At 41.2% G+C, this 24,901-nt stretch overlaps 1 protein-coding gene across 1 annotated transcript; it reads right to left on the bottom strand.

The window, feature by feature from the left end:
- Positions 1-547: 547 nt before the first annotated feature.
- LOC311224111 (C-type lectin domain family 4 member E-like) lies at positions 548-23,803 on the bottom strand (the record flags this gene model as incomplete). The annotated part of the gene is made up of 6 exons (XM_084308944.1): positions 23,677-23,803; positions 14,976-15,065; positions 14,439-14,498; positions 12,185-12,330; positions 8,919-9,022; positions 548-731 (listed from the first exon to the last, which is right to left on the bottom strand). Exons 1-6 carry the CDS (start codon positions 23,753-23,755, stop codon positions 548-550), a joined length of 663 nt encoding a protein of 220 aa, XP_084165070.1. The 5' UTR covers positions 23,756-23,803.
- Between the last annotated feature and the right edge of the window lie 1,098 nt (positions 23,804-24,901).

Below are 24,901 nucleotides of genomic sequence, written 5' to 3'. Positions count from 1 at the left end.
CGAAATTGGGATGGGAGAAAAATAGAAAAATAAGGAGAAAAAGTCGATAAAAAAAAAAAGAATATGTATTTATCAGAGCTATGAACATGCTGTCTGTACACTGTACACACTAACCAGTAAGCTGTACAAATGATGTAATAGGATGAAACATATAATATTTTCCATAACAGCCTACAAACCATTTTTCTGATAACCAGAAGCAGATAACTTATTCCTAAATTATATCAGCATTGTTCCACAAATTAATCCCAACAATAGAAATACATCTCCTTTTAATACCTTTCTTAGCTTTTTGAACAGTAAATGTACAGACATCTCATCATATAATCTCCTGTATTGAAAAAAAAAATTCTTACATAAGATCTTCAAATCATACCCTCTCTAGCAATCCGTGCTTGTACATCCATAATTTATATACTTAAAAAGTCCCGGGTTGAAACATTGCCACTGCATCTCCACCGTTCTCGTCATTTGAATCACCATCTCAGGGGCTTTAAAGACCCATACTCTCTGAAATACAGTCGTACTTCTTCATCTGCAGGCCTCATTAGCGGAGCAGAAGTGCTCTCTCGCAGACCCACTTAGCCAAACTCCAGCATTTCATGTCGTTCCACATCTCGTTCCACGGGCGAGCGCCGTCTGGATCGAGGATCGCCGCACAGTCTTCTCCACTGCGGTCAAAGAAGAAACCAAAGAAACCGTCGTCGTCGGGCTGGCCGGGAGTCCAGGACCTGTACAGAAGAAACAACACAGCAGAATGTAGAATACATTCAAAAGTCCTTCATCCCACATGCCATTGCTCTGATGAATTCTTAGATTTTAGAAGGTACCTGAAGCTCTGTCCCTGTTTTTGTTGGTTGTTGTTTCTCTTTTTGTCTATGTCTTTTGTGCCTGTGTGGTGTTTGTACTGTGTTGTCTTGTTGATTGCAACCATGGTGAAGCCAAAGAAAAATGTTCATGAAAGTGTACAAATAAAAATATCTATCTATCTATACAGTTGAGGAATTATGTCTAGATATAAATAAAAACCTGCCCTGGTGTAACGACGGTGAAACCATGTAGGCCGACCGTAGCCCCTTGGTGTAAACTCGATCCTAAATTGAACATGGCTGTTCCAAGATGGCTGCTACTGAGGTTGCTGCTGTAATTGCACGGAACTATCTTCTATATATCTCCGTAATCCCAATTGTCTCTTCTAACTAAAATGGTTTAATCTCTTACTTTGGTACATTAACATTAAGTAGTAGGCTTTTGACTCTAAAACCGACTAAAAACATCTAACCCTGAGTGTCATGGGGCTATCCCATGCCCCATAAGTAGGATGCACATTGGCCATACACACACCACTCTTCTATTTATAATAATAACATCTTGCCGACATAGAATTGTGGATAATTGTGTATGTTTAATCGATTAACATCTGAATTGCACCCATAACGGTCTAATTGATTTAGCCCCTGTCCGCACACGTGGTCATGCTAGGCAAACATTCAGCTTAGGCCCTTGTCTTTGTTTGTCTTTTGCATGTGTGCTTGTTAAGCATGTACATAAGAGACAAACACATGCTGTGGACTGGATAATACAATGTTATGTTTATTTGAATTGTTTAAAGGGGACATGCATTGCTATTCCTAGCACTATTTGGGCAACTTTACACAATTCCTGTGAGTCTATTGAACACATCTGTAAGCTTTTATTCAAACAAATTCATTGTTTTCTATTTCTAATCAAGTACTCAAAAGCCACATTTTCTCACTTTGGATTTCAGGCTGTGTTGGCCTGGCTCTGCCCATAAGCACTTTGAGTGACAGTCATCCACACAGTCTGCGACTGGCACAGAGAGCGATAGAGAGAGACTGAGGGGGATACTAATTAATTGCGCCGCGGGGGGGCATAATCCCACGGGACAATGCATTGGTAACTTGTTTCAAATGACAATATATACCCCTGTGGCTGTGATTATTATTGTACGGATCGGAATACGGGCGTGCACGTGGGAGCATGCGCAAAGATATTACAGTGATATGCTGGTGCTCGACTGCGAGGGAGAGAGAGATAGAGAGGGAGAGAAAGAGAGGGACACATGAAGCACTGTGTAAACGCTGCGTGTGTGTCTCTCCCTCTCTATCTCTCTCTCTCCCTCGCAGAGTTGCAGTCGAGCACTTTCTCGTTTGAGGAAGTGTCGGGTTACACCATCTGCCTCGCTCTGTTTGAGGAAGTGAAGATTTTCCACTCGCTCTGCTGTCGCTGTCAACCATAGAGGGGGCGTTAGTTATGCAAATCAGTGCTATATTAACAACAACGTCAAATCAGAACAGCTTAGTTGAGTGAGGGAGGATCTCGTGAACTCGAGACTAGACTGATGAGTCAATATGGTAATTAGAGACACAGACCCATTGATACTAACCCCTATTACTATAAAACCATGCTAAACACATAAAAAAGCCATTAATACTGTTTTGTCTCTGTGCTCACACTTGGGTTCTCTGTAGAATCTCTGGCTGCCCAACCAGAACTGGGAGAGTCCAAAACCTTTTCTAGAGGGGAGATCTGGAATGGTAGAGTACAGAGGAGGGTTTTATAATAAGAACTGAATAGACTTTTAAAGTGCCTTAAACACTGTTTAGTGTTTGTAATGATATGTCATGCATAGAATAATAATGTATCCATTTTTGTACAGAATTATTTAGGTCGTGAAATAATGTCTGTATTTCTTGATTGATGGTATGTATGTTGATTTTAGTTAGTCTCTGTAGGAGGAGCTTCCAGGATAAAGCCTGGGATAGAAGCTCCTCTCAGGTAGAGAGAGGAAGAGAGACACAGTCGTGCTCGAGATAGCAGAGCTAGTTCCCAATAGCCAAGGGCCTATTAGTGTGGTTGACACTCACACACACTCTCAGAATCTATATTCTCAGATTTTTGCCCTGCTACTCCTCCCAGAGCTTTCGCACGCACACACACACACACACACACACACACACACACACACACACACACACTCACACACACACACACACACACACACACACACACACACACGTGTAATGTATCAAACAGGAAACTCTGAAACTGAAACTCTGAAATGATTGCCTGTTTTTTTTTCAATTATTATTATTTTGTCTTTTCATTCTTTTAAAAATGTGCTCTTAATTGTTCAAATTGTCTGATGTTTCTGTATTTATTAACCTCACAAATTACTTACTTATCGTCTGGCGTGTTATGCAAAACTAACCCCATTTTTACACTATGACACTTGAATGTAACATCTCAACGACACTGTAAACGAGTTCGACTACTCTGTGTATAAAGATTGAATGAAAAATACCCTCACTTCGCCATCTGAATCTTTATCTTTTTAAGGCGGTGGATTGAATAAGACTGGTATTAAAGATGCACTAACTGAGGCTACATTCGCATTGCAAACCTTAGGGCTCAATTCTGATTTATTGGTCAGATCAGTTTTGTTTTTGTTTGGCTTTTTAACCTTTTCACTACTACACTACAGAAGGTTAACCTTTCACTACCAACCGTCTGTAGTGTGGTAGTGAAAGGGTTAACCTTCTGTAGTGTGGTAGTGAAAGGGTTAACCTTATGTGGTGTGGTTGTGAAAGGGTTAACCCTTTGTATTGTGGCAGTGAAAGGGTTAACCTGCTGTATTGTCGCCGTGAAAGGGTTAATGTGGCCAATATCAGATTCTAGTGTGAACTGGTCAAGCTCCTGCACACCCACATGCACAAAATGAACAATATGGACGTAAAGAATTGCGACAAATGTCAATCTAGAGTGACATAAAAGTTGCATGAAAGTCGCACAACTGTTCAGACTGAGGTCGCATTGCAAAAAAAATCTGACCTGCGTCTGATTCAGGACCACATATGAAAGTGGCACCAAATCAGAATTTAAAAGATCAGCTTCCGTATCATTTGTGCTGTTCACGCCGTTTAATCTGATCTGAGTCACACAGGGGCAAATAAATCAGATTTGGGCTACTTTCGTCTGCAGTGTGAACGTAGCCTAAGATGTCAATTATTTGCGGTGAGGACTGTGTAGACTCAACCATACGCCATTTCCTGGAATAAGTAGGTGATGCAGTGGCTCCTACACCAGGGGCAGCCGCTCAGTGGTACCGGCTGTTGTGGAGGGGGGGGGGCATCCGCGGGGGGGCGGGGACGCTCTCTCATTGACAGTACACAGTGTGAGAAGAGCATTTATGCAGGTGAACACCAGGAAGGCTGCTGGCCCAGATGGTATAACAGGACGCATACTTAAGTCCTGTGCCAACTAGGGTGACCAGATGCAAAAAGTCCAAAAGTGGGACAACAGTAAGATTTTGGTGGGACAAAGTGGGACAACAGTACGATTTTGGTGGGACAAAGTGGGACAGATAGATAATGTAAATTTTTTTATTAGAATAACTGCCATGGTCTTCACTGAATAGATTTAAATCAAAGGTTAAAGGTTAAATCAAAATAAATACAAATTAAATACCACCTAACATCTGTTTTAAATATTCAAACGTCATCACTTGACAGGAATGTCTTGTGTTTGATATTCCCTGTTAACACAGAACTAGGGAAAACAGTGTAGTATAATACAAAAATAATAATACAAATAAATTGTGTTTCTATATTAGAATAACTGCCATGGTCTTCACCGAATAGATTTAAATCAAAGGTTAAAGGTTACCACAGTCGGCTGACCTGTATGAATGGGAGTGTTGTACTGTGTGATAGACACTTGTTATCTCAGCTGCAGTGACCTTGTCCGTCTGACTATCATTGTTTGGTTTAAAAAGAAACGTATCCATAGATCTGGATGTTTCTTTTTGGTGAGCCACTTTCAAGTGAGACTCACGTCCACTGTGGCGCTTCAAGTTGTATTCTCCTCCATGCGCAATTGAAAACGAACTATGACACAAAACACAGAAAGCCTGCTGCGGATTGCCTGCCATCTGCCTCACCCAGTCATGTGTCGTTTGCCAGTCTTGGTTGTAACTGCAGGTCCGTTTCTTTTTACTGCTTTCCGTCTTGAACTAGTTCGCTTGTAATGTTGTTGTGTTTTTTTTGACCAATCAGATTTGCTATATGAGGTAGCGTCACGACTCAGTCTCAGTCACGTCACAAGCAGGCAAGCAGCACGCTAAAGTACTATAACCAATCAGAGCAATGTGTGTGGACAAGAGGCGGGTTGCTACGTTTACTGTCTGTAGGGAGGGGCTTTTAGACGCATGTTTTTTTTGGCTTCGAAAAGAGGGACATCCTCTCAATATGAGGGACGCGGGACATTTGGTCAAATGGTGGGACAGTACAACCAAAAGGGGGACACCTGGTCACCCTAGTGCCAACCAGCTTGCCCCGGTGTTCACCGCCATATTTAATCGATCCCTGGCGGAGTCAGTGGTCCCTGCCTGCTTCAAGATGTCTACCATCATCCCTGTACCGAAGAAAACCTCCCCAACATGTCCAAATGACTACAGACCGGTGGCACTCACCTCTGTGGTCATGAAATGTTTCGAGAGGCTGGTCAAGGACCACATTTGTGCCTCCCTCCCCAGTGATATGGACCCTATGCAATTTGCATACAGGACAAACAGGTCCACTGACGACGCGGTCTCCCAGGTACTGCACAGCACCCTCTCCCACCTTGACCGTCAGAAGGGGGGCTATGTGAGACTGTTGTTCATTGACTACAGCTCAGCGTTCAACACCATAGTCCCCACCAGACTGGTGGACAAGCTGATCGAGCTGGGTCTGAGCTCCGCCCTGAGCGCCTGGGTACTGGACTTTCTGAGTGAAAGACCCCAGGCGGTCAGGGTGGGGGGTCAGACCTCCAACACCATCACCCTGAGCATCGGGTCCCCCCAGGGCTGTGTTCTAAGCCCCCTGCTGTACTCACTCTACACACACGATTGTGTGGCCAAGTTCAGCTCCAACTCCATAGTGAAGTTCGCAGACGACACGGTGGTGGTGGGGCTGATCTTGGACAACGACGAGAAGGCCTACCGGGAGGAGGTTGAGGTACTGGAACGCTGGTGCCAGGACAACAGCCTGCTCCTGAACATTGGTAAAACCAAGGAGCTGATCGTGGATTATAGGAGGACAGCAGGAGACACACACACCACTGATGATTAACGGGGCTACCGTGGACAGGGTGAGCAGCTTTAAGTACCTGGGGGTCCACATCTCAGAGGATCTGACATGGTCAACACACATAGAGACAGTAGTAAAGAAGGCGAAACAGCGCCTCTACCACCTGAGACAGTTAAGGAAGTTCAGAGTATCAGGGAAGATACTCCAGTCCTTCTACTCAGGAGCTGTAGAGAGCATCTTGACCGGAAACATCACTGCCTGGTATGGAAACAGCACGGCACAGGACAAGAAGGCCCTACAGAGAGTGGTGCGCTCAGCCGAGCGTACCACGGGTATTGCGCTACCTCCCCTGCAGGTTCTATACAACAAGAGGTGCAAATCCAGAGCCTGCAGGATAATGAAAGACCCCCACCACCCCAATAACAGCCTGTTCCAACTGCTGAGGTCAGGCAGACGCCTGCGAACCCCAGCTACTAGGACAGAGAGGCTTAGGCTCAGCTTCTTCCCCCAGGCCATCAGAGCCTTGAACAATGAACATTGAGTGCCACAGAACACTGAACTATCCACACACAAGCACACATGAGCACACACACGACACGCACGCTGTGCACGTGAAGTCACAAAGGTTCTATGTTCTGTTCTGATGGATCAGAACCAGCTTGATCCTACTCTGCGTTGTGAATTGTGTCTCCTAAAAGCCTTTGTACTTTCAAAAACCAGGAAATGGTTTAAAGCGACGACAGAGAGACGGTGGGTGAAAAGAGGAGACAGAGAGGAAGTTATTGTAAGGATCCGGTTTTAATGAAATCCCAACGTTAATAACAAAAGATTTGAATGAAAAAAGGTGCAATGAAACCCAATCATGCTACGATACTGTGCCATCGACCGTAGGTTTCAGACTAAGTTCACTTCAATTAAAAGCATCTCTCTCGGCTCCTCGTTGTCCGTTGGTTCGATGGGGCTCGTCTCAACGCGTCGTCCTTACGTCCAGTAGGGGGGAAAAGCAAGCGTCTGGTCGTGTTGTTTCTTGTTGTGTCTCTCGCTCTGTCTCTAAACCGCTCATTTTAAAGCTTAACTCCTCCCCCAGCATTACGTCAGGAAGGGCGGACCTTTTTATGAGAGAGAGAGCTTCTAATTGGAGGACAGTGTGGCGGCCGTTTGTAGCTCACCTACACTTCTGATTGGGGGAACCTAGGTAGCAGCCGTTTGTAGCTCATCTACCCGGATATGTCCTTATAAGGAAGACATATCTGTTGGCTTTTAATAGCCTGACTGTGCATTGTTGTTAGAGGATTCTTCAGTTTTTGAAACTACATATTTCTGAAGTTAGTTTGCCCGCTAGGAAGTAACAAATGTTTCTTTATTGATAGTTTAAGATTAACAAGACTATACTTGAGGGTAAATGTGTGTCATTTTCTGAGTCATATCACTAAGTATTTATCTTTTTGCTTGCTTAGAAAGGAACAAAGACGCTTCTATATTTCTTAGTAAAATATAAAAGCTTCACTGTTTAGCTCTTGTCCAGTTTTCCAGATCCAATGTACAATTTAACTACATATCTAGCATAAGAGTAACTAATATCCTATGTTCCAAGTTGTTTTGAGACTAGTTGTAAACCACCTGGTCACCGTCTGTTGAGGTGTTTATCTCCCCCACCGTAGTTTGGGGTATTTCCACTCAGCCTGGCGGGCGTTACCTCCTGTTCGCACTATAGCCGGCTATAAATCAACATACCTTCTGTATGCTAAGTTCCATATCTATTCAGAATCTATTTTTAGCTTGCCAGCAGGAACCGGGGACTTTTGATATGCTAAATTACTCTTTCCTCAGGCCTAGACTGTGTTTACCGTTGCCGAGAGACAGGGAAAAAAGGGCTGAGTATCGCCCTTTTACAACTCTGTGCTAATCCAAGCTGTGTTCTCTTTACCCCTCCTCTCCAGGGGGGGTAGAGACACAGTATGAATCAGAAGGGTGTGATGCACTGTTACCATGTTTAGCGACTCTGTAGCGGACGGCAGACCTGTACATTTATACATTTTGCTTGGGAAAATCCACTACACACGCTCACACACTAGCAGCCACTTTAACACTTTAACATGAGCACACTCATGCCGCACAAGCACACTTATGGCCAAAAGGAAAGGCCACTTTAAATTAGTATAACAACAGGAACAGTGTATTGCACTACTAAAGCTACCTAGCATGTCCTATATGCTCTGTAAATAACTATGTACAGATACCGAGATGTCACACCATGTTACCTGTTACCTGTTACCTGTTTACTGCACAATGTTTTTTTTTTTTTTATTGGATTCTATATATGTTGTACCACTGTAATGCACATCGTTGCGGGCAAGACCACCCGCATTTCATTGTATACTTGTATGCCGTGACAAATAAAACTCTTGACTTGACTAACACAGTACGTAGTGCCGTGAACAGTAACACATGAACACTGTGGATGTTAAAGGAACACACAGAGAGCTTACCGTCTTCTCAAGACAAGAATATAAATACGTTTTCCTCTATGTGCGTTCAGTAGAAAGCCATCTGGCTGCATGTTAGCCTAGCTTAGCACAATGAATGGAAGCGGACAGTGCCGGTTAGCCTTCGGGAGAGGTGTTAGTTGGACAATGCCTAGGCTAACCGGCATTGTCCGCTTCCATTCATTGTGCTAAGCTAGGCTAACGTGCAGCCAGATAGCTTTCTGCTGAACACACAGAGAGGAAACTGGTATCTATCTTCTTGTCTCTCTCTGGAGAAGACGGTAAGCTAATTTCCCAAAATGTTCGCGTGTTCCTTTAAATTAATGAGTGAGGGTTTTCCTACGGTGTGGTCAGCGGCGTGCCGTCCACCCATGTCCATTTGCCCTCTTCTTCTTGGTCAGTCAGACCAATCCATGCTTTCTTGTTCAGTTGACTCGTGACAAATTCCTGTTTTAAGAACATTACAAAGTCCTGTTAAAGGGGAATACTCATCCATTTATTTAAAAATCACTTACTCTGTAGATGGTTTCCCTGGAATTCTGTTGCTAGGGACAGCTTGATATTATATATGTAAATAAAGTACATATCAACCACAGGACTTAGGTACATATTGTACATTATCTTATAGTCATAAGTATTAAGTAACATATTGATGTATTTACGTTTAAAATGTAAAATGTGTACAGTTGAGGAACAAACCCAGGATGCTCACAATAAGGAGACAAGTGCCTTTACCTCAAGACTACAAGTGCCTTTACCTCAAGACTACAAGTGTCTTTACCTCAAGACTACAAGTGTCTTTACCTCAAGATACAAGTGCCTTTACCTCAAGACTACAAGTGTCTTTACCTCAAGACTACAAGTGCCTTTACCTCAAGACTACAAGTGCCTTTACCTCAAGACTACAAGTGCCTTTACCTCAAGACTACAAGTGCCTTTACCTCAAGACTACAAGTGCCTTTACCTCAAGACTACAAGTGTCTTTACCTCAAGATACAAGTGCCTTTACCTCAAGACTACAAGTGTCTTTACCTCAAGACTACAAGTGCCTTTACCTCAAGACTACAAGTGTCTTTACCTCAAGACTACAAGTGCCTTTACCTCAAGACTACAAGTGTCTTTACCTCAAGACTACAAGTGCCTTTACCTCAAGACTACAAGTGCCTTTACCTCAAGACACCAAGACATACTTTCCTAATAGCCTCACCCAAACCCTAACCCAAACCTTAGTGGTTCTCAAACTACGGGTCACGACCCAAAGTGGAGTTGTGGCGGGTAGGTGACACATTGCGCATTGGCAAGTAAAAAAAAATATATATATATATATATTTTTTTTTTATTATGTTCTGGCAACATATTTTGGCAAAATATGCCTTGTTTCATAAATGTGTATTGATAACATAGTGCTGTAATAAAATGTTCGAATAAATATGCATGATCAAGTTCAACAACGTGGGCTTTTATTTTGATATTCCTTAATTCCACGTTGAAATTACGTGATACATTAAGTGTGGGGTGACGTCGCCAAAAAAAATCCTAAATAAAATGGTTTGAGAACCCCTAACCTTAACTCATTGACTGCCACGCTGTTTTCCCATCTTTACTCAATGGCGCCAGCGTTATTGACCATTTTCGCGATGTTTGTGGACCCATCGTGTGTTCTGTATTATAGCTATGGAGACAATAGTATGGCTCATTTGACAGGCATTGTTTATAGTCCAACACTGACCAGTTCATTTCTACATACTTTAATTTGTGCGCTATTCCACGCTAAACATCGCCCCTTTCCAAAACAATCCAGTATTTTTTCTAGATCGCGAGATATGACGTTTTATATGCATATGCCCAAATCATTCAGGTTGCTTGCCTGAAACTCAAAATATTTCCAAATCAAGGGTATATACCATATATATATATATATATGTTTCTTCACAAAATCATCAAGGGGGGGGGGGGGGTCATTTTACCTCAAAGCTGCGATTGTTACCAAAAGCATGTTTTAGGTTTGGTAAAACACGACACTGTGATCGATACAAAAGTATGTTTTAGGTTCGGTCAAATATACTTAAAATAGACCTTAGCTTTTCTTTTTTTTTTGTCTTGTTTACATCAGGGTCCCCCATTTTGAATTCATAATGACATTATTATTATAATTTTTTTTTAAATATTTTTATTGGGTTTTACAGTACACAAGTCAGGTTTTCATTGCCGTCAATTATTTTTAGTTCCTTTTCTCCACAAGTGTACACAAGTATACCCACATATCCCCTCCCCCCCCTCCCCTTTTCTCTCTCTTAGCATATTTAAATCCACTTTTACTGTTATATAGAAATAATACATACATTCAATGGTACCTCCAGTAAGATAACTCATACATAGATCAAAATAAGTGAAAAAAAAATAAAAATAAATGACATCTTTACAACACCTTCAATGGCATGCCTCCGCTCTTCCCCGGGGTCAACTGACCACGGGAGAGAGCGGGGGGACTCATCCTATAGAAGCCCTCCTATATCTTCCCTTCTCAGATATTCATTAAATGTTTTCCATATATCCTCATAAACCTCTATTTTGTTCCTGAGGATATATGTTATTCTCTCCATTGACATGCATTGTGCCATGTTCTTAATCCAAGCACCGATTGTGGGTGCGTCAAATTTCTTCCAATTGAAAGCTATTGTTCTTTTTGCCTGCAGTATAGCAAAGTCAATACATTTGTATTGTTTGGTTCTCAGGTTGAGATTTACTGGATATAGGTGTAGCAATATCATTTTGGAGTCTAATGGGATATTCACTGACCTTAGCTTAGTCAGAAGGTACTCCAAAATGAATAATCCCAGTCGTCCCATTGCGATCGCAATTATTGTGTATATTGGGGCATGGCTATCATACGGGAAACAATAGGTTTGAGGAGATCAAATCTCCGACCGATTTCTGTGTCCTGATTCCCTCTGAGGGGGAGGAGTTCCTGCAGCCAGATTCACAGAGAAAGACCCAGAGACCAGATACCCAGTTCAAAAGGTAGGCGATACTGCCACCTGGCGGGATTCGATTGTCATTGCAATTTTAACATAGGCAGCGGTGCCAGGGAGATACAGGGAGGTCCGCGTGAGTGTTTAGAATGGGGATCAAAGGAAAAAGATAGAAGGATCTAAAAACGAGAAAACTCGTTATTGGCGCTCAACGGTTGGTGACGAAACACGAGTCTTCTCGTTTTTGGCGGCCAATGAGTTAATGCACGACCACGAGCATTGTTAGTACGACACGCTCACACTTATGGTCACTTTACAAAAGGAAAGGTCACTTTAAGAATAGTATAGTATAACTTGAGATTGTATAATATAGCATTGTATAGCAGTGTACGTAAAGACCCAGTGCCTCATCCGTAGCTAACAGTGTATTGCACTACCACAGGACCTAGCATGTCCTACCATGCTCTGTAAATAACTCATGACATGTACATATACCGATATGCCCTTATTTACTTGTTTATTGCACAATGTCGTTCTATTGGATTCTATTGGGGCAAGCCCCCCCGCATTTCATTGTATACTTGTATGCCGTGACAAATAAAACTCTTGACTCTCTTGACTCTTGACTTGACTGTACCTGCTCCTCTCTGCTGTTGATGATCAGCAAGTCTGCCTGTCGCTGCTGGCAGTCCCTCCTACTGTTATTCCAGGTCTTAACTTCTGTGGAGACGTAGTAACAAGCGCAGGAAAACTTCAGCCAGCCTTCAGGACAGCACGCTTCCTCTGTATGATGTGGTAGAAAATAGCCGAAGCTGAATAACTTACTCAGTCAAAAGAGACCTGGTTAATACGTAAGGGATAATGTATAGCTACGAGGTCATTGTCGCAAAATAATTGACCGACACAGAGTTTAGAATACCGAGGCGCCTCGCCGAGGTGCTCTAAACGTAGTGAAGGTCAATTATTTTGCGACAATGACCGAGTATAGGCTATACTGTACATTATCCCGCTTATTACATGGCTAACTTACTAACAATATACCTAATTCATTTTACACCATCGACAAGACGAGCTCAAATGCAGACGCAGTTGTTCTGTGGCTCTGTCAGCCCAAATAAAGTTATTTTTATCGCCGGCAGCCGGCAGGTGTGTCTGATTGCACTGATGCAGTGGGCTTGATTGCTCCAGCTGCGAACAGCGGTCATTATTGCTCGGTTGCACTGATGCAGTGTGTGTCAGTGGGCTTGATTGCTCCAGCTGCGAACAGCGGTCTTTATTGCTCGGTTGCCCCTGGCAGCGGTCCGTTATCGAGTAATAACGGACCGCTGCTGAGCGCTATTGACCAATCACAATCAAGCATTTCGGCAAATGTTAAAACGCCATGTAATAAAGTTTATTAACTCAGTCAAAGTATCAATACAAAATAGTTAGGCTGGATGACTCAACGAGGTGGTTAGCTAGGACACCCGGAATGAGAGACCCCCCCCCCCCCCCCCCCACCGGATCTAGGAACATCTTTATACAAAACTGGAATGGGTGGGGGTCAACGGAATGTGGCATCTTTGGGGACATATTTGTATCTTTTATATTATTTGTCGTCCGGTCTTAGTTTGGAGTCAGTTGCATCATGTCTGTATGTGTTTGTGGCTGCAGTGTGGGTGTAAGAACCAAGAAAAATTTCCCAGTTGATGGGAAAATAAAGTGACTCTTGACTCTTGATATGGGAAGGTGAGAAAGGAAGGAGTGGGGGTAGGGATGTGGATAGGAAGGAAAGATGGATAGGATCAAAAAGAGAGGGGGGAGGGAGTTTTATATCCCACTATGACAACAACAACATCACAACATTGACGCCAACCGTTATATTTAATTCTCAAGAGTCTCACCTCATACAGTTTGATTACATTTTACCTTATTCGCCCCAGGGCCAGCTATGGCTGTTGTTTTGTCTCTGGGTTTGCTGACCTTTGTGGCAAAGATACTGGAGGCTGTGTTTGTGTGGATCCCAAACCTAATGAATAATGCATTACTGCTTAGCTCATTCTCCTCGTAACAGAGATATTTGTAAAGAGGAACAACCAGGGGCCTGACATTTAAAAACTGACGAAGCTGGAAGACTAACGTGTCCCTTTCTGGATAACGTGACCATGTTGCACACATAATGGATAGTCTGATTTCACACCTATCCTGTTTCATGTTGTGTATTTTTCTATTTTTTATTTTTTAGTTGAAATAGAATTATTTTTGTTTCTTACTTGTTGTTATATTTGTCATATATATATATATATATATACTTTTAAATTATAATTTTCTTTTTTTACAATATTTACATGTGCATGTACTTTGGTGCAACTACAGTTGTTTTAATGTCAAGAGTCATACAACTCGGCGAGGTTGGGTAGCGCAGTGGACTAAGCACTCGCCTACCACCGCAGAGACTCTGGGATCAAATCCAGCTGTCGGCGGTACCTCCGGCTTGGTCAGTCGTCCCTACTAACACAATTGGCGGTGTTAGCGGGTGGGAAGCCGGTGGGGTATGTGTCCTGGTCGTTGTAAACTGCGACTCCTACTGGTCGGTCGGGGCGCTTGTTCAGCAGGGAGGGGATCTGGGGGGAAATAGTGTGAACCTCCGCACGTGTTACGTTCCCCCAGTGAAACTCCTACTGTAACTGTCAGGTGAAAAGAAGCGGCTGGCCACTCCACATGTATCAGAGGAGGCATGTGGTAGTTCTACACCCTCCCCAGGTCGACAGTGGGGCAATGTGTGCAACGACCAGGGAGGGAATTGGCATAACGACTAAATTAAGATGGGTGAACAAATACAGAAAAAGCCCAAAAATAAATAGAATAAAACATTTAAAAAATAGTCATACAACTCCATTATTCATACTGACCACAGAACCTAGCCTGAAGATGGTTCATCCACTGGGTGACGTTATTCTGGTCAGACTTGTCTGGGGAGAGATGAAAGGAGGCGTTGGGCAGACAGATTTATTTTGATTAACAATTTGCCATATTTACACTTTGCAATTCCTACAGTATATTATCCATATCGATTAGAGAAAAGAGCAGCGAGTATTTTTAGATGCACAGTATCTCACAGTGTCACTCACAGTGTCACTCACAGTGTCACTCACAGTGTCACTCACAGTGTCACTCACTCACTCACTCACTCACTCACTCACTCACTCACTCACTCACTCACTCACTCACTCACTCACTCACTCACTCACTCACTCACTCACTCACTCACTCACTCACTCACAGACTCACTCACTCACTCACTCACTCACTCACTCACTCACTCACTCACTCACTCACTCACTCACTCACTCACTCACTCACTCACTCACTCACTCACTCTGAACCACCAATGAAAGCTGACATGTGTAGTTGTTATGATGTTATTGTTCAGCTGCATGTTGACTTACAGAGAACCAGTCGGAGAGAGATGTTGAGAGTGACCTGCAGGACACACAGCAACCCAAAGCTAAGAGCCAACACCCAGTAGAGTCTCATCTCTGGAAGAAACACACACACACATACACACACACACACACACACACACACACACACACACACACACACACACACACACACACACACACACACACACACACACACACACACACACACACACACACACACACACACACACACACACACACACACACACACACACACACACACACACACACACACACACACACACACACACACACACACACACACACGTACACATGATGAATTGAAAATGGGGGACCCTGATGTAAACAAGATGACAGTCTTTCTCTGGTCTGCATCCCCTTAACAATTGTGTGTATTGAGCTGTACTGTATTGTACCCATTCTGCAATCTGTTAATACAATTTTCAATCAATCAATCAAAACACACACACAGACACATACACACATACAGTACACACACACACACACACACACGTACACGTACATACACACATATACACATACACACACACATGCACAGACACACAGACGCACACACATGCACAGACACACACACACGCACACAGATGCACACACGTGCACAGACACACACACGCACAGACACACACACACGCACACACAAACTAGTAATGTAATCTTTAGCAGTATCATATTACACTTAAATGTACTCAAGTCAAGAGTGAGACCTGACCTGAGCAAATCAAAATGAGATATTACATTAAAACCCTTGTTATAAACCATTTTGTTCCATACGCATTTATGAATAGCTTACAAATTGAAGTTATGTCCTATTCTAGATGGCACATTTCTGTAAAGTTAAAAAAAGAAAGAAACAAGCTATGAATGCAGTCGATGGGCCGCCATGAGCGAGCTTGATGTCAGCAACTGCTGAATGCATTAAAGGCAATGACAATCTATATCCCTAGATTCACGTTCATTGTTTAAATGATAAATGTAAAATGAGGTGAATTGTAATATAGGCTGAAATGGAAGTAAGTGGTACACATGGAACCTGAGAGGGCCTGAGTAAGTTAAAATAGGCTTGACGGAGGAGAAAGAGGACCACTATAGAGAAGGACAACATATATGTTGCAGAAGTACTAGGAACAGTAAGAACAATTATAATAATACATCAATTAATGAATAAATAGAACCCCAGGAGGGTAAAACAAAAATGTTACTCAAGCTAGAACAACTGTCATTTGCATATGGGGAATTGCTATGACAAACCTAACCTCAGGTGCATATTTTATGACTATATTTTGGCATGAACACAATCCAGTTATTCTAGTAGTTGCTATAGGAAGCAATACGGATAGCAGGAGTAAGAGGTTCTCACGACATTGACATTGACATTGACACGTTGACAATTCAAACCGTGGTAATGCTCTGTCAATCAAAAAAGCTTTTGTGGATAATGAATCCTTTGATGGTAACTGTCTTAATGACCCAGGTTACAACTAACTCCAAACATGTAGAGGAGACATTTGGCCTTCTGGTCACTGAATGGAAATGATATCTGAGCTCTATAGACCTGTTCGCCAACAATGTCATGACAAATACTGTATGCGCGCGCAGACCCGAAGCAGAAAGGAGCATAATCCTGGTCAGAACAATGGGCAGACTACAATATATTTGCATGTGTTAGCCATGCTAGCGATCTAAAGAATCAATCCATGCCAAAGCTAGATATGTAAAAGGTGAAAGACTCACACTCACAGCCATGCTGATTTGGCTAAATTACATCCAGCCGTTTTCGTTTGAAACAACTTTTAGTTAGGGGAGTGCCATGGTTTCTCCATAGAGCCCCATCTTATTCTTTTGGCGGAGAAGTTCCCGCAGCTCCGGGGCAACTTAGTCACGTGACTCAGCTGGTATTGCTGATTGGCTCGAACACGGTATGTTTGTAAATAGCAAACAGGTCTATAATACTGGAGGTTTCCAGATTAGGGACAGATGTATTAGTAAGGCAGATAACTTTACCTAAACTCAATCTTGTAGTGTGATTTTGTTTTAAATGTCTTACCCTTGTCAATGCTAATCTATCCCCCTGTTACGATGGGGTGAGGTGGTGATGGTGGAGGTAGAACCCAATATAGCAGGACAGCGACACGAGAGAGAGGAGGCAGAGACGGCAGGGTAACATGTAGTGACAGACTTTACTGAGTACAACGGCACGTTACAAAAGAACATAAATGAAAAACGAACTGTGAACTCGAAAATAAAAGGCAACAAAACGGAACACTAACAACACAGAACAACAACAGGGCAAGGACGACGTAGACAGGAACAGGGGTAACAGAGGTAATGACGCCACCAGGAAGTGAGGACAGACCCACACTTAAATACAGAGACTAATTATAATTAGCAACACATGGCAAGCCAGTCCAAAACACAGAATCAAATAAACACCAAACTAGACACAAAAAGCAATATCACACACAACAACCAGACAGGAGGACGACATTTAAACAAGGGAAGGAAGAGCCCAGGACAACATAAACGAGGAAATCAAATCAATTACATTTAACCAACACAAAATAATGGCCTGCACCATCTGGCGGTGCCCATTAGATGGCGGCAGGAGACTACTGTTCACATTGTCCTCACAGCCCCAGGCAGAGCTCAGCCTGGGACCGTGACATCCCCCCAAGTCTTTTGTTTTCCAGAAAAGACCAAATGAAACCTGTTGACACTGACAACCGTTTCACAAGTTCACAGTGACAGCAGGGAGAAACAACGGTCCGGAATTCCAACATAACTTTCTGCCAAACAATAACTGTTACATTGAGTATATATATAAGACTGACACTGACAGTCTTATCAAGGAAATGTCTCTGTTGGGCCACAAAATGCATGATCAACATGATAATTGTAATCTTGATTGTATATTGAATCTGTTTCATGTGATTATGTAGATGTTGTTGATGGAATTATATTTAGTTTTTGTTGTTTTGTTGTTTTGTCACAACATTTTACGCATTATACACGATGATGGCGATACAGACAATTGAGAAAAATAGAAATGCATGGCAAAAATAGCATTTATTGTCAGTATTTTAGAGACCCCCCAAAATTTCACAAATCATGTTTTCAGGGGAGCTGATGTCTCATTAACACATCCTGCACCAAAAACGTTGTACAACGTGATTCAAGTTCATGCTAGTTCATTCCACGGCGTACAACGTTATTGAGATCATATTTCATTTTTTCGCCATGGTATTCATTATTCCCTCACGGAGCCTGGTCTGATACAATGGGAGCCTGCACAACTCTGCAACGCTTCAATACTGCCGCCTGGTGGATGATCGGCGAGTTGCAACTAGAAATGGATCTCTGGAGATCTCTGTGCATCTGGCAAATGCGTCCGCCACTCACATATTGTTGCGGGACTCTAGACAGACGTCCGTGTGTAGCGATCGCTGCCATAACGCAATAATCGATATGATTTGGGCGTTTATTATGATTATACAAACCGGAAAAGGATCTAGGAGATCACCGTCAAATAAGTGGGATCTTTTTCCTCCAGTCTCATCAGCGAACGGTAAGAGGACGCTGGCGTCATTTTCAGCGCGTTTGTTTATTATTATTCATGCAAACTGCTCTGATCAATATATCACCCATACTACATAAAGCATTTACTGACGATCACAGAATTATAAACGACCCCCCCCCGTTCATCCACGCATGATAAGTCATAACGTTTAGGATCATGTACAGTTGACATTTTTTATATAGCGTGTATCGCCAACAAACGGCAGTTGATAATCTATATATGCGTTTATGCCTATAACTAGCGTTCTAGGAATTACTGCAGAAAACGATAAAAACATATTTATATTCTAGACAGTATTTTCGTATGAATCTATGAATGAAAAAGTAAAACATTCCTACATCCTGAATGGGCCATAGTAATGTCAATTTAGCAATACAATTTAAAAAGTTATAGCCCTGCAAAGAAGGTAAACATCTCCATAGGCTTAGACTGGTGGCAGTGATCATACATTGATGGATATAAGCGTGGCAGTTAATGTGTTAAGGGGAGCTATACCTCCCCTAGCTCCCCCATGGTTCGCACCCTGGTTTTGTGTTCAAATGAAAATGTAGAATCTTATAATTTATTTTAGTTTATTGGCAGTGAAAATAATTTCAGTAATATACAAGCTAATTGCTATGTAAGGCTAATTCAATTCTGACAGTTACCTTCTTTCCTCTTTCCTTTACACAAAATTACCTAAAGGCGCCTTTGCCATTTTCAAGTCCTTTCCATGACTGAAATGATCAACTGGTTTTTACATAAATTACATAAATAGTTGTGGTAATATCATTATTTAACTCATACCAGAGTTATGTAGATTGAAGTTTACATTTTGTGAATTATTTAAAAAGGGAGACAAGTGAAACAGAGTTATATTTACAAGTATATTTATTTTCTATTACATAGGTTTGAGAACCAAATATTCTATTTTTTGCCATGAAATACATCATTTGAAGTAGGTTCAAAGAAAAAAAAGTGTGAGATTGTGGAGGAATCCCTTTGTTTGTCCTAATAATAATAGCTTGAATCTCACCCCCTGAGAGACAATGGACCTCATGATCGAGATGTACTATCTTCGTAACTATATCTTTGTAAGAAGTTCGTAAGAACAAATTTAACGTAGCCTCAGGACTTGATTTGAACATTAACATACAATCTGCGACTTATTTGACCATCTTAACTTAAGGGGACATTTATCAAATATTTCACCTGAATCCATCCTATACCCTCTTGCACGGATGATGTCATAATCGGACATAAAACAATGTGAGAACTAGAGACGTTATTTCCTCAACTATCTTTAACATAGAGGCCCAGTTGAGTTCTATAGGAAAGTTGAAGAATGTAAACCACCTCATAGTCTCAATATTCACCGTTGGAAGCTGTCTTTCTACAAAGTCTTGAGATTAAAGGCATCCAGTGCTAGAGCACAGGGCGCAAGGACAGAATCGATTCAAATATTACTTACTGCGGCCCAGAAGGTAAAATCAGTACTCCACTAGGTTGAACACTTTGACACCAGAGACTGAACAAAAAGCATGTTGTTTTTCTGTTTTTCTGTATTCTTTGTTGCTTTAAAAAAAATTACTTTGTAACAGGATTAGAGGGTATCTAACAAACACAATTATGATTTACTTTGGTTTTTCATTTCATTGCATTTAAAAAAAAATATATATTCTATACATGTATACATCATGGTTTCCCCCTTCCCCTAAAATGCCTATGTGAACCCGGGGGGCTGGGAGGGGGGTTAAGAAGCGACCTGGGCTGTCTCGCAGCCACAGCCCACAGGACCGCCAGAACAGAGGAAGAGACTGTCACAACTGCCAGTACAGTACATTACTATACTGACAGATCTATATACGGAAAAGACACGTTTTTATGCCACTGTGGGAATTTGTATGAACTGCTGATGTGAATGTCTCTTTCCTCTGAACTTGTTTTATAAAAAAATATATATATATAAAATAAAAAGTTGGTCACAAAAAAGGAAAGTTGAAGAAGATAATGTGAATATGGAAATAGTGTTGTGGTTCACTAGAGGCCTGCTCTCTGCCGGGTGATGTAATCTTCTCAGGGGAGCAACGCAACCAAGCTCTCGAGACACAGAACCCCTTGGTAAGTTTGAAGTCTGATGATCACATATCCTCCTCACAACACAAGTCAAGTGTCAAGTGTGAAGTGTTCCTTTATTAATCCCCTTGGGGAAATTTCAGGTAGGGTAGGTACATAGATAATAGAATAATAGAACATAGAACAAAGAACAAAGTGCAAGTAATAATGATAATAGTGATAACAGTAGTCTGTGGAATGCTCTCCCTGACCACCTGAGAGCACCACAGACTGTGGATGCTTTTAAAAACGGCCTCAAAACACATCTTTTAATAGAGCCTTTTGTTGATTTGTATCTAGTTTTAGCTCCACACATTTTATGTTATTTTTACTAATTTTAGCCCTACTTATTTTATGCTTTTTACTCTTTTACTAGTTTTTTGTGTTCTTTTTACTCCTTACTAGTTTTAGTCTTGCTTATTTGATATTCTTTTTTTACTCTTGCTAGGTTTTATGTTATTTTACACTGTAGCGCTTTGAGACTCGTTCCACAATTATAAAGCGCCTCTACAAATCAAATATATTATTATTATTATTAACAGTAGTGAACAGTAGTGAGTGGCAGGTTTTAATCAGACAGTAATAATGATGCTACTATAGTATACATGTAACGTTTGGGGTTTTGCTCTCCTCAGGGAGCAAAGCATTACCTGGTGGTAATTAACCTGTCTATCTGTCCTGATTGCATTCATTGGCACCTGGTGTGTCTAGTTAGGTTGGCTGTATATGCTGTTCCTGGTTGAGACTGTCAGTCGATCACTGAACCTACTTAGGGCTGTCCCCGACTAAGGATTTGGATAGTCGACTATGATTGGCCAAAATTTGCCGTTAGTCAACTATTAGTCGACTAATTTTTTTTTAATAATAATATATATATATATATATATATATATATATATATATTTTTTTTTTATCATTCCATTTGGGCTGTGGGGGGTGCTTAATGTCTGAAGGAGTCGACTGAAGGCTTCTTGTCTTGTTGGATACATCTTGATATTTGTCTATAGTGTGTTCATTAGATGGGTGAAATCCTCTTTCAGTGCCTCTGTGCCTGTTTTCGTAGGCAGTTAGCCTCTGGTATGCACGCCATTAGCGTTAGCCACGCTTCTAGGCCTCTTTTCTTTTGGAAAGAATGATAAAGAAAATATATATATTTTTTAAAAGTATAAATATCTATTTTTTTTTTTAAATGTATTCGACTAAGAGGTTGGCAGTCGACTACGGCTCCTTTTGACCGATTAGTCGACACTAATCGACTAATAGGGGTCAGCCCTACTGTGAGTACACCGTTGTGAGTAACACTTAACGCTCCTGCCATGGAGGATAAGTTAGTTAGTCATTTATAGTATTTGCTGTGCCTTGCATTATTATTATTATTATTATTATTATTATTATTATTATTATTATTATTATTATTATTATTATTATTATTATTATTATTATTATTATTATTATTATTATTATTGTATAAGCGGTTTTGTGTGCTTATGTAGCACTGTCGCCCGACGTGTTTCCTTTTGTGAAATGTTTTGGAGACAGTGTTTTCTCCCCTTTGCTTTCCCCATTTTTCTAATATAGTTCAGTTTATGTGTTTGTGCAATAATGTGTTTTGGAGACTTGATTGCTCCCCTTTGCTTTCCCTCTTTTGGAGACAAAGGATTCTCCCATTTAGTTTGTGTGCCGTTGTCTGCGTGTATCCCTTTCATGTTCAAACAATAAATAAGTACCCTTTTGTTTGAGAATCAACACCTGCCTCTCGTCTATCCGTTCTGCACTGCACCTGGGCCCAACACACCTCCCCAAATGCTAACAATCAGCGATGCCACAGATTACTTGTAAAAATTATCTGATTACTGATTACTCCTTTAAAAAGTAATCTAGTTACTTTACTGATTACTTGATTATCAAAATAACTTAGTTACTTTGAAAGTAACTAGGTTACGAAGTCGTCGTCGTCCCCCCTGCTGCTGCCACAAGAATGACAACAGTTTTTATTTTTTAAATAATGCTTTATTGAAAGTGCATAATGTCATAAATCACGATTGGCTGCTCAGACAGGTCATCATGAGACGTCATCAGCCATCAGGCCATACTCCGGTCTAGCTGACTGTACCCCTGGCTCTCTTATCATCAGCATTATGAGATAGTAACTAAATAGTAACTCACAGCCACTTGGAAAAGTAACTGTAATCAGATTACTGGCTTGTAAAAAGTAACAAGTTAGATTACTATTTACTGAAAAAAGTAATCAGATTACAGTAACTAGTTACTTAGTTACTTAGTAACTAGTTACTGGCATCACTGCTAACAATACACGGTCCAAACCGTAGTAACACACTGCACCAGAGTCTGTGCAGTGTAGTCCTAACAGTTCTCAAACGGCAATAGGATTCAGATTAAAAACAAACGCAAAATGGATGTCAAATTATTTAACACAATCTTGTATTTTAATATTTTGTTGGCCTACACTGTACCTTTGGCAGATTTACCATTGTCTTCCGCTGTATCTGATGAAGTTGATATAAATGGTAAATGGTTGCATTTATATAGCGCTTTTATCCAAAGCGCTTTACAATTTGTTCCTCACATTTTACCCATTCACACACACATTCACACACCGATGGCGGAGGCGACCATGCAAGGTGCCAACCTGCTCATCGGGAGCAATTAGGGCTTAAGTGTCTTGCGGGAATCGAACCGGGAACCTCCGGATAACCAGACGACTGCTCTACCTACCGAGTAATTGTGCCTTAAATATGGTGTCTAAAATGAAAGAAGATACATTCTTCCTCAGATATTGTTATGTACAATGGCCAAACACAACTCACACAAGACATAAGCGGTTAGTACGGCATTTTAGTCATTGTGGTGAACTCCCTTTACGTTACCGTAGGTTCACTTACTGTAAGTTTATGAAACTTAAAACTCAAGATAAACAGAATAGCGTACCACAGATTTGACTCACTTACAGCACATGGCCACAGGACAGTATACCGGATCAGAGCTCTCTCTCACCTCTGTGTCGACCCCCGTCTTGGACTTCAACGTGCTCCTCGATGCCGTCCGGTGGGCCGCTGCGTACAAACCCTGCCATCTTTGTCTACTTGTCTGTCTGTGAAGCATCTAGTGTTTTTGTTCTCTCCTCTCTTCTATTGGGGGGGGGGGGTTGAGACTTTCAATTTGAAGAAGTTAAAAGTTGCGTTTTCTTCCTCTTTTTTTTCCCTCCCCAAAGCATCAAAGAAGAAAAAATATAGGAGCCTGAGTTATTCTGTGTTTAGATATTCTAGAGTTATTCTGTGTTTAGATATTCTAGAGTTATTCTGTGTTTAGATATTCTAGAGTTATTCTGTGTTTAGATATTCTAGTTATTCTGTGTTTAGATATTCTAGTTATTCTGTGTTTAGATATTCTAGAGTTATTCTGTGTTTAGATATTCTAGAGTTATTCTGTGTTTAGATATTCTAGTTATTCTGTGTTTAGATATTCTAGTTATTCTGTGTTTAGATATTCTAGAGTTATTCTGTGTTTAGATATTCTAGAGTTATTCTGTGTTTAGATATTCTAGTTATTCTGTGTTTAGATATTCTAGTTATTCTGTGTTTAGATATTCTAGAGTTATTCTGTGTTTAGATATTCTAGGGTTATTCTGCGTTTAGATATTCTAGTTATTCTGTGTTTAGATATTCTAGTTATTCTGTGTTTAGATATTCTAGAGTTATTCTGTGTTTAGATATTCTAGAGTTATTCTGCGTTTAGATATTCTAGGGTTATTATGTGTCTAGATATTCTAGGATTATTATGTGTCTAGATATTCTAGGATTATTATGTGTCTAGATATTCTAGGATTATTATGTGTCTAGATATTCTAGGGTTATTATGTGTCTAGATATTCTAGGGTTATTCTGTTATGGGAACAGAGGAACCGGACCCGTAAAAGCAACACAACAGCGGGGCTCCAGTAGCTCACCGCATATCTCGGCGCTATCTCAGCGTCGGGGAAAACCGTGCTGCGTCACGGATCTGGTGGACTCCGAGTTCGATTCCCTGACCCGCCGTCATTTATCAGAATGTCTTCCCCTGATCTATATCCCGTTTCACCCTGTATCTGTCGGTCATGCTTGACCAGAAAAGCGATAAACGCTAAAAAAAAAAGCAAAAAAAAAAAGCAACACAACAGATTCAAAGGGTGAAACGCCAACCGGCGTGTATTTATTTATACACAAATGATACTGACGCAGCC

This window comes from Notolepis coatsorum, assembly GCF_963971535.1.
Source record: "Notolepis coatsorum genome assembly, chromosome: 1".
NCBI lineage: Eukaryota > Metazoa > Chordata > Actinopteri > Aulopiformes > Paralepididae > Notolepis > Notolepis coatsorum.
The sequence above is the reverse complement of the archived record's forward strand: the minus strand, read 5'-3'. Positions and strand labels throughout refer to the sequence as shown.